The sequence below is a fragment of the Thamnophis sirtalis genome, unplaced genomic scaffold (assembly GCF_051295495.1).
Source record: "Thamnophis sirtalis isolate CommonGarterSnake01/CBP01778 unplaced genomic scaffold, rThaSir2_p1.2 scaffold_4, whole genome shotgun sequence".
NCBI lineage: Eukaryota > Metazoa > Chordata > Lepidosauria > Squamata > Natricidae > Thamnophis > Thamnophis sirtalis.
In genome coordinates, this window is record NW_028261384.1 from 31,483,067 (window position 1) to 31,493,868 (window position 10,802).

General features: G+C 38.0%; 1 protein-coding gene across 1 annotated transcript in view; it reads left to right on the forward strand.

Moving 5' to 3' along the window:
• Nucleotides 1-10,802, forward strand: part of COL1A2 (collagen type I alpha 2 chain) — a 49,604-nt gene that overhangs the window by 30,288 nt on the left and 8,514 nt on the right. Inside the window, exons 31-41 of the mRNA XM_014057490.2 lie at nt 426-479; nt 1,287-1,340; nt 2,607-2,660; nt 2,777-2,830; nt 2,933-3,040; nt 3,989-4,042; nt 4,137-4,190; nt 5,332-5,493; nt 7,513-7,620; nt 8,882-8,989; nt 10,692-10,745. Of these exons, the coding sequence (XP_013912965.2) occupies nt 426-479; nt 1,287-1,340; nt 2,607-2,660; nt 2,777-2,830; nt 2,933-3,040; nt 3,989-4,042; nt 4,137-4,190; nt 5,332-5,493; nt 7,513-7,620; nt 8,882-8,989; nt 10,692-10,745 (864 nt within the window). The remainder of the gene's footprint in view (nt 1-425; nt 480-1,286; nt 1,341-2,606; nt 2,661-2,776; nt 2,831-2,932; nt 3,041-3,988; nt 4,043-4,136; nt 4,191-5,331; nt 5,494-7,512; nt 7,621-8,881; nt 8,990-10,691; nt 10,746-10,802) is intronic.

Here is a 10,802-nt window from a genome sequence, read left to right on the forward strand (position 1 = left end):
CCACTTTGGGTTAAACTCTTAATATCTTAATAATTGAGAATTTAAAAATAATGAACTTTTTTTAAAAAAAATCTGACCATTTTGTTTTTTGAGAATATTTGAAATATTGAAGTTTCTTTAGAAGGTTCACAGTTATTTTGAAACTACATTTCTGTCACCCAAATGAGAGGAATTGTTTTATCAATAAATCAATCAAGTGGCTGAAATGGTTAACCCAGAAAAAGTTTAAAAAGCAGAAATCATCCTACAGAAAAGATGCAGTGACAATTTCAATCACTATCTACATTCATTGTTGTGATTATGTAGGATTTGGGATTAAACTGTTCCTCAACATTTGTTTGGAAATCATAAATATATGATTTATATCATGGATATAAAGCACCCCACATTACGTTGGCATTATTACAATTTGTGCTTTATTTCAGGGTCCATCTGGCTTCAGAGGAGATCCTGGAGCATCAGGAAGAGATGGTTCAAGGGTAAGCATGCATCTTTAATTTATTTCCAAGGAACCGTGCAATTTTTCCAGCAACTACAATGTGAAAGCCAGCTAGAATTTTAAAATGTAGATTGCATGAAATTGGCCTTACCCTTAAATGGTCTTAGCCTAAAATCAGTGGCAAAAAGCATATAAATTGTTTAAGATTTAGATCAAATTGCACTTTAACACAGAATGATTGTATTCTATTTATGGAAACTGAAATTAAACTTATTTCAAATTACCTGAAAAGTTAGGAACATTTGGGGAAGAGGGGTGCTAGTAGAATTGGGAAAAAAATCAAATTCTTTTTTTAAAAAAACTGTGTAGTATTTTATATTAAACTACCCTTTAGGTCCTTATTGAGGGCTTAATACTATCAGTTTAGTGACCGTTCAAATTTACAACAAGACTAAAAAAGTGATTTATGACCAGTCCTCGCATGTATGACCATTGTAGCATCCTGACAGTCACTGGATCAAAATTCAGGTGCTTGGCAACCAGCATGTTGTATATACAATTGTAGGAACTTCCTGGAATCATGTCGTTGCCATTTGTAATCTTCCCAACTGACAAGCTACATCAGTGGGGGAAGCTGGATTTATTTAACAACTACGTGATTAACTTAGCAATTCACATTTACGAGTCACATAACTGTGGCAAAAAGGATTGGGCATGACTCACTTAACAATCACCTTGCTTAGCATTGGAAATCTGGTCTGAATTATGGTCATAATTCAAGGACTACTCATACACTAATCTCAACAAAAATACCACCGAGATCTAATTATTCTGTTTTATTTTTCAGGGAGCCCCTGGTGCTGTTGGTGCCCCAGGACCTGCTGGTGCTAGTGGCGAAAGAGTAAGTATTTATTTATTATTAAAACTATGTGCCACCCATCTAGTCCAAGTGTTTTTTGGATATTTCCTAGGTATATTTCCAAAAAATATGCAGAATATAGATGTGGATCATTGGCCTTCATATAGCTAAAAAGGTCATCCTTAGTTACTGTTTATAAATAGTAGGTTTCTCCTTCCTGTTTAACATGAGTCTCTTCATTGCAAAGTCTCTTGAGAGTGGGTGGCATACAAACCAATTAAATAAATAAACATATTAAAACAGTGAACAAAAAATAAAGTAGTTGCCATGAGTTCGTGCCATGATAAAATAAGGGGCGAAAAATTAATCATGACTAAGTGTCATTGAAATTTCATGGAGTTTTCATTAATTTTATTGAATAGATTTTAATATTTAATTTCAGGTCAGTGTACAAAATAAAAAGATGAATAGAAATCCCATAGGTGAAAAACATTTCACCTGATATCTTGGAAGGCATATTTCTAACTAATAAAGGAGAATATTGGTAGCTCAGGGTTGAAGCGAGAAGTCCTGGGTGCCATTTGAGCTTGGTTGTTTTCTTGCAGCCATTCATTAACCAAACTGATAACATCAGTTCGGGCACCAGGAACCCCTCATATATTTCTAAGTTTGCAGTGTACTGAAACAATCCTTTCCTCAAAGTGCTACTTCCCAACTTCAACAACTTTAAAGGTCTCTGGACATCAACTCCCAGAATGCCCCCACCCATTATTCTTTTAGCATTCTCCCAGGATTATGAGAGTTAAACTCCATCCAAAGCAGGGGTGGGCTGCTGGGGATTCGCACAGGTTCGGGAGAACCTCTAGCTAAGATTCTGTGCAGTTCAGAGAACCCATAAATCCTATTCCGGGCTGGCCCCGCCCCGCCCACCTCTTCCCTTCCAGGAGTCCCCATGCAGCCTCTTTTGGATGCAGATAAGTGCAGGGCACACATGGAGGTTCAGGAAGTGCGAAAAACAGACCTACCAGAAGTTCAGGAAGGGCGGAAACAGAGGTCCTCTGGATCCTGGGGAGGCCATTTTTGCCCTACCAGAACCTTGAGGAAAGCCTCTGAGTCCAGGGAGGGCAAAAATGCTCTCTCTCCCCCCCCCCCCCATTGTAGTGCAGGAGGCCAACTAGGCCACACCCACGCCCATCCAGCAACCGGGCAGAGAACTCCTTACTAATTTTTTTGAAGTCATCCAAAGTGGTCAAGGTTGACAAACATTATTCTACAGCCTAGCAACAGCTGATATTTTGTTTCTATAAGGGCGAAGGTGGTTCTTCTGGACCCGCTGGACCTGCTGGAGCTCGTGGATCCCCTGTAAGTAGTAATATATATCTACGTATTTAAAATGACATCAACATTTTTTGGAACCTTTGAAGTAGAGGAGCAGCCAAAGATGTCCTTAACTTCCTTTATTTTTCTCCTTACTGTAGGGTGAGCGTGGTGAAGCCGGGCCTGCTGGGCCTCCTGGATTTGCTGGTCCTGCTGTAAGTATAAAGAACTACAGTTTGCTTTCTCCAGTTTTCTACATTCAATTATTTAATTAAATATTTGAACTTTAAATATTTTAAATGTTTTGTTTCCATCAGGGTGCAGCTGGTCAGACAGGTGTTAAAGGAGAGAGAGGACAGAGAGGACCTAAAGGTGATGTAGGTCCCCAGGGTGCCATTGGTGCTGTCGGTAGTGCTGGTCCTGCTGTAAGTAAATGAAATCTTACATTACATTCTTTACTTTTTGGCTACATGACGTAATCTTGGTATTTCGTATTCACATTCTTAAATCCACTGCTAAGGTGCCAATAGCACACTTGTTAAGTAATCTCAAATCCTAAAATCTAGCTTAATTTATTTGTGGGATATCAAGAATTTCCAAAGAATATCTATATATTAGTGACTACAAATGAAGATTTCCTACTATGGATGACATTTCCCTCTCCCCCCCCCCCACTCTCTCTTTCTCTCTCTCTCTCCCCTCTCTCTCCCCCCTCTCCTCCCTCTCCCTCCCTCTATCTCTCTCCCTCCCTCTCTCTCTCTTTCCCTCCCCACTCTCTCACATACAACTTAATTTATAATGACTTACAGTGGTTAACAACATTTTTCACTGCTGGAATGAATAAACTGATTTCATTCAGGTAGGATTAGTTCAAGAAGTTAAGATTCATACAATGAGGTCTGATTAGTCATGAATAATTACTTTATTAGTGAATGTTGCTAACCGATCATGTAAAAACTAAAGTTATAGACTTTTTGTGAACGCTCCTGTCAGTGTTATATTCTAAAAGGTGGGGCACAGGAGACCTTTAACACATAGCATCTGTTTTTGGGGAAGAAACCACTTCTACAAACCATCCTTTAGTGTGACATTGTTATAGGAAAGCTAGGTAAGCAGCAAAGAACCATATTACTCCTAGATGGTAGCAAAAAAAAAAAGTGAAACATTTTGTTTCCTACTTGTAATAGTCCTAAGAAAAATCATTGTTCCTATTGTCCTTCTCAATGAAATCGTTGTATTTTCTTAAGCCTGAAGATCATTGTCAAATAGGAGCAAATAAGTCAGTCGCAGAGTTACCATTGATTCTAAAGGAAAACAGGGCCATCTGGAGTACTTCATGAGTCTTATTAGATGTGCTTTCTTCCTACATATAGGGTCCTGTTGGTCAAGCCGGACCTTCCGGAGCCCGTGGAGATGGTGGTCCACCTGTAAGTCTGCAAACACACCTTATGTATCCATTTCATTCATGTAGCTATTGATTACTATAAAATCTAATTTTTCTCTTGCTTTTTTTTTAAATAGGGTCCCAACGGTTTTCCTGGGAATGCTGGCAGACCAGGACCTCCTGGCCCTGCTGTAAGTAATTCCTGCAAAAATCCCTTTGTAATTCATACAAAGTAAGCTTTTGCTTGCCTGTCCAGACCAAGGTTCCTCAGCCTTTGTATGAACTTGAACTCTCAGAATTCCCCAGCCAATACTGCCCAGATGTTAATTTACTTCACTGAGGTTCCTTACAATTTTTATGAGAAGTTTATCCACAATTTCCTATCCATTACTACCAGTTATTGTATCTAAATAGGATGGGGCCATTTCATATCTCAACAGGCAGAGCAAAAACATGGAAGTCTTGGTATTGTTTCCGGGAAAACCATAAAAACAGAATGCAAAAAGATCTAAATCTGGAAGGTTTCTTTGCTGTTTTACTCTTATGCTGATTTTAAAGATCTGTAGTTTCACTCTCAAAATCACAGGAAACTGCTATCAGTTTTCACCCATCACACCCAGAACTATTAAGGGTCAAAAAAAGGGGAGAATGTGAATTGTTTATAAGCCTAGGGCTGTAGATTGCCTGAGTCTGATGTAAAGTATATTCTGCCCTATTTTTTCAAAATCAATTTTTTCAAAATCTGAAGTTGGACAAATCACTGCCCTGATCGTTGCAGTCTATTAACTGTAATGAGCAAAGTGTTCATGTAGCCTGCATGCATTACTGTCCAGGCTCAAATGCTTTGAATTTATTTATTTATTTAGCGTATGGCCCACCCTTTGAAATGTAGCTATGACATAGAGCTACAATACATGGCAGATTCCCTTAAGTGATCATGAACACCTGACATTTATGTAGATTTGCTTGCCAATACTACATATAACACTTTTTTGTCGTATTTCCCATTAAGTCCAGCAAGAGTGGCCCATAATGAGGAACACTTGGAGTTGTAGTTTAGACAGATGGATGGCTAGGATATATCTGTGAAATATAACAGGCCACATAACAATCAATCTAGATGACTAAAATTTTATTCCAGCAAATTCTATTTTAGAGTGATGTCAAGCTTCCTTTACATACGCGTTTGATTCTCTGCAGTTTCTTAAAGCAATATTGCATGAGGTTTCATTAGTGTCTTTGTTCACTCTTTATTTGGATTAATAATTTACTATCTCTTGACTGATGAAGCTGAGATGTCACTATGCAATTACATTATGATTTTATTCCTAGGGTATCACTGGCCCATCTGGCCCCCCTGGTCCTGCTGGCAAAGAAGGAATTCGTGGCCCACGTGGTGACACTGGCCCAATGGGTCGTTCTGGTGAAACTGGCATTACTGGACCACCTGGTTTCGCTGGAGAGAAAGGTCCATCAGGAGAAACTGGTGCTGCTGTAAGTTGTCCAGGACATTTTTCAATACTTGTTCGATTTATATCCTTGTGCTTTGAACTTTTTTCCTCTTTCCTGATAATTCTTTCTTCAACTATCTTCTTGTGTTTCATAAGAACACACAATCGTTCATTCTAAACAAATAGTCATGTTTGCATAATATAACTTTTTCCCCCTATGAGCAAATATAAACAAGCACCTCAGTCTTCTGAGTTGGCATCCCATGTAATGAATTTGGCCACTAGGAGGCACCATTCTGACCAATTTTATCCGATTGGGACTTATCAGATATCGGCAACCAAAAGTTATTCCATAGTATTCAAACTCTGCACTGGGAATTGAACTCACAGACTGTCCCAGTTTAGAAGACTGTATTTATTTTTTAATCTATTTTATTTTTATATGTTTTAAAATCCTGCCTTTATTATCTTTTAAAATAACTAAAATATTTAAAAACAAAGGAGCAGACGTACCAACTTCTTCTTACTCCTATTTTCATAACCACAATAACTCTGTAAGGTTAGTTGGGCTTTTGAGTGAGTGACTGGCTCAAAGTTACCCAGCCAGCTTTCATGCATAAGGCAGTACTTTCTCCTCCTCTTTCTTATACAGTACAGCAAGATCTATTTATTTGTAAGCTATCTTCATTAGTTTTACAAATAACTTAAGGCAGCAAACATATCCAATACATTTCCTCCCCCTATTTTTTCCACAACAACAATCCTATGAGGTGGGCTGGGCTGAGAGAATGTGACTGACCCAAAATCATTCACCTGGCTTTATAGCCACAACATTAGCCTTAGGAGCAATTCAGATTATCACTCAGCTGCTGAAAGAAGTCAGATGTAAAAGCTATCAGGCATACAGCTTGGCTTTTCTGTTAAGCTCTCAAAGCCAAGAAAATAGATATTATGTATGTAATATTTTTATTTATTTATATTTCATATTTCTAGACCATCATCTCCCTCAAAGGAGTCAGCCACTAAGCCATGATATTTTGTAATTCCATCATTTATTTGAATATGTTTTTACAATGGAGCATGGATTAAAAAAAACTAGCTGACCATTATCATTAGGAATGCTGCTAATGTTTTCTATGCTTCTTCAACCAGCCTATTTCCAGAATTCCGCGTTACGATCTTCTTTTAATAATGGTAGCAATTCCTTTTCTGCACACTGTAAATAAGGTCAATAATCTGAGAAGTGTGAAAGCGAGGATGCCATAAGAATTTTTCCTTAATCCATAATGGTTGCTAGTTGCATCAGCCACAGGTGGGCTTCAATACTCAGCAAGCAATGCCACTTTATTCCACTGGAATTACAGAAAATAATTGATCCAGAGAATGCAGACCATATCTTTTCATAATATTACTCCCAGTGAAGTTGTTTAGCCAAGGGCACTTGCAAAATACATTTAAAAAGAAATAAAGATGTTTAAAATATTTGGTTCTGCCATAGTGCATAATTTCTTACTAATATATTATAGTCATGACCTAGATTGACATACTATCTATAGTACAAAATAAGGGCTGCTGATCATAATTTGTGCCTTCTTCTGAAGGTGGTTTATCAGCCAAATAGTTTTATTTGTGATAAAACTAGGCAAAACATTGTATTTGCCTTGCAAAAGAACAATTATGAATGTATGTGTTAATAAATCAATCCGTCCTATTTCTTCATGCACATACTTCAGTGGTGGGATTCAAATAATTTAACAACCAGTTCTCTGCCCTAATGATTTCCTCCAACAGCCAGTTCACCAAACTGTTCAGAAACGTAACAACCGGTACTCCTGAAGTGATGGAAGTGGCTGAATCCCACCACCGACATACTTTCACAAGTTTTACATGGTTTTTAAGGCAATACAGAAAGTTTGTTTGTTTTTTGACAATGGCTGGATGCTAAAATGGACTCTAGGATTGAGGTCAAAGAGAAAGAAAACAACTTTTTGCCCAAACAAAATTGTGCTAATCTATTATAGATTCTGAAAATGATTTTTTTTTCTGTCCCCCTTTTCTTCAGGGTGCTCCTGGCTCCTCAGGTCCTCAGGGTCTTCTTGGAGCACCTGGTATCCTTGGTCTTCCTGGCTCTCGAGGAGAACGTGGTCTTCCTGGCTTGTCTGGAGCACTTGTGAGTACCATCTTTACCAAATTTGCAAATAGGAGACATAACAGAATAACAGAGTTGGAAGAGACCTTAGAGGTTTTCTAATCCAACACTCTACATATTTGATTGAATTAAATAGCAACTGCAAAAATTAACTGTTTGTCACATTGACAGCTGACATTGTAACCCGAGCAAGTACACTGAAGCCCAAATTGGTTTATGGACATTAGCATTAGTGGCAAAGACAGACCTAGGCAAGAGAAGGAGTTATTATAGATGTATGCAAATTGGCATCAGTGGTGGCATATGACTGGTACATCCCGGTAAGGTTGTACCGATGCCTGCTGGGAGCACCAGGTACTGTTCCTGTACGGTGCTTCGGAGGGCCCGCCTGCCCTTACCTGTATTTGAGCCGATCAGGGCTTCTGCGCATGCACATGGAGCATACGGCACCTACATGGCGCTCCGCTGAGTAGCTGGAGTGTTGCGGGCAGTAAGTACGTATGCACATGCTGAGCGTGTGCATGTGGTGGATGCCCGGCCCCGTTGCATCATACCGGTTGCAACGGGATCTGGAACCCACCACTGATTGGCATATACAAGTGATTGGGAAGAGCAGCAAGGTTATTTGAATGTAAATGAAAGCAGTGTATTTGATTGGATACAGCACATCATTAATCTAATGAATCAATGAGGCAATTAAATAATTGGATGAGGAGTATAACTATGTGGTAATGGAGCAGAATTATACAAACAGTGGTGGAGTTGAAAGAGCAAATGTTATTTCATAAGTATGGCTTCTTTCTAAATATCTTTTTCCCAAGTAGAAACATCTTATGTTTCTTGTCTTGTGTACCAGGAGGACTGATATGTATTGTGAGCACATGTTTGGTGATATTATATTTCAGGGCAAGAACAAGATTTTAGTAGTAGCTTCTTGTTGATTGTGAAGGGGAAATAAAGCTTGGGAAATGCTCAGCAAATTAAAAGGTTCTGTCTTGCCTGAAGACTATTATGCTTTGATGTTGATGGTGCAAGTTGTTGTTTATGCTGCTTTAGTTAGGATCAATAAAGAACTACTTTAGTAGTTTTTGTACTTTGTGTTACCTTGTACTATTGTAATATATTGAGTACAGCGAAATATCTCAAGAGGATTGGTGCCATTAACTAACTAGTTAATACCAATTAATCCAATAACCAACAGATATAAAATGTACATAACATTTTGAAAGTCCATGTATAATAACTAAAAATAAAATATATTCCAATTATAATTGTTTCCTAGGGTGAACATGGACCTGTTGGCATTTCTGGTCCCGCAGGTGCCCGTGGCCCATCTGGTCCCATTGGTTCTCCTGGTGTAAATGGTGCCCCTGGTGAAGCTGGACGTGACGTGAGAAATTATTTTTGGTCATAACTTTGGGGGAAAAAATAAAGTAAAATACCTAAATATGCAGCAGCATTTGATGTAGTAACCAGTTATTGTATGATACAGCTCTTTCTCCCATGCCGCCAGATTTTTTTTTTCAGAATTATTTATATTTTTTATTATCTTATATACCATTTACATAATTATTCTTCTTTACATTTATCATTCTTATACATTTATTATTTCATTTAATAGGTTATAATATAGAGTTTGGGTTGCTTTGTTTACCATCCCTTCCTCCTTTTGTAACACCACCTTATTTTCCCTTTCTCTTCTCCCTCCCTCCCTTCTCTACTTTCTTCTTTCCTCCTCTCCTTTCCCTTCCTTCTTCCCCTACCCTTTTACTCCTACCCCTTCCCCTTCCTAACCTCTCTCCTTCTTTTCCTCTCCTTCCATTCTCCTCTCCTTACTTCTCTCTTCTTTATCCCCATCTTCCTTTTATTCTCTCTTGCTCTCTCTCTTTCTTTTCTATTATTGTAGGTTTCCCTTTCAGATATCATTTTATGTTTCCTTGGGATGGACCATACCATCAGTTTTTAAAAGATTTATTTTTGGGATAAACACATGAGGTTGAAGTGGTAAAGCATTTTTAAATTTTGTATTAAAAAATGATTGGCAGACATGAATTGCTTTAATAAAACAATGTATTTTAAATCAAAGCAGAAGAAAACTCCAGACACATACTGGTACTTTTCAAATCAAGCCATTAAGATTCGAAAGTTTTAATTACCTTAACTATGATCCTACTTACAACTTCTGCAACCCTTAAAACAGTGGTTCCCAAACTTGGCATCTTTAAGACTTGTGGACTTCAACTCCCAGAATTCTCTAGCCAGTTGGCTGGAGAATTCTGGGAGTTGAAGTCCACAAGTCTTAAACTTGCCAAGTTTGGGAATCACTGCCTTAAAAGAAGTGACTATTAAGAAAACACATGAAGAATTGTAGCACAAACCTTTGGTTATATGAAGTTTTTTTAAAACCTGGTGCACTTCATACTGGTTGAACAAAAATCCATAATCCCTTAGTACAGGTAGTCCTTGATTACAACAGTTCATTTAGTGACCATTCGAACTTACAACCACACTGGAAAAAATGACTTATGATCTTTTATAACGCTTATGACCATTATGGCATCTCCATGGTCACGTGATTAGAATTCATACACTTTACAGTTGGCTCATATTTATGATAGATGCAGCGCCCTTGGGATCATTTGATCCCATTTTGTGACCGTCTGACAAGCAAAGTCAATCACTTAACAGCTGTAGTGATTCACTTAACAAATGTGGCAAGAATGGCCCTAAAATGGGATAAAATTCACCATTAACATCTCACTTAACAATAGAAATTTGGGGCTCAATTGTGGTCGTGTCAAGAAGTACCAGTATGATGGCTGAGGATTATTCAAGTTTCTTTTTGTAAAATATCATATTGCTGAATCATAGTTACTAAAAAACAATTTACAGAAGATTCTTGTACTATTTCAATACTTTATGGCCAACATTCAAGTTAGGAACAGAAAGGGGAAATTGTTTTACTGGCAGCAGAGACTACCAGTTCATTTAAAATTTCAGCTTATGCGGTAGTTCAAATATGGCAGGAAGTATAACAGGTAATATAATTTTTAAAACACTATGTGTCACTAAGAAGACATTTTTCTTCCTAGGGAAATCCAGGTAACGATGGTGCTCCTGGCCGTGATGGTGCTCCTGGTTACAAGGTAATTGTGGCTTTCTTCTGTAAGCAAAAGGAGCTTCTTGCAAGCCAACTTTAGTTT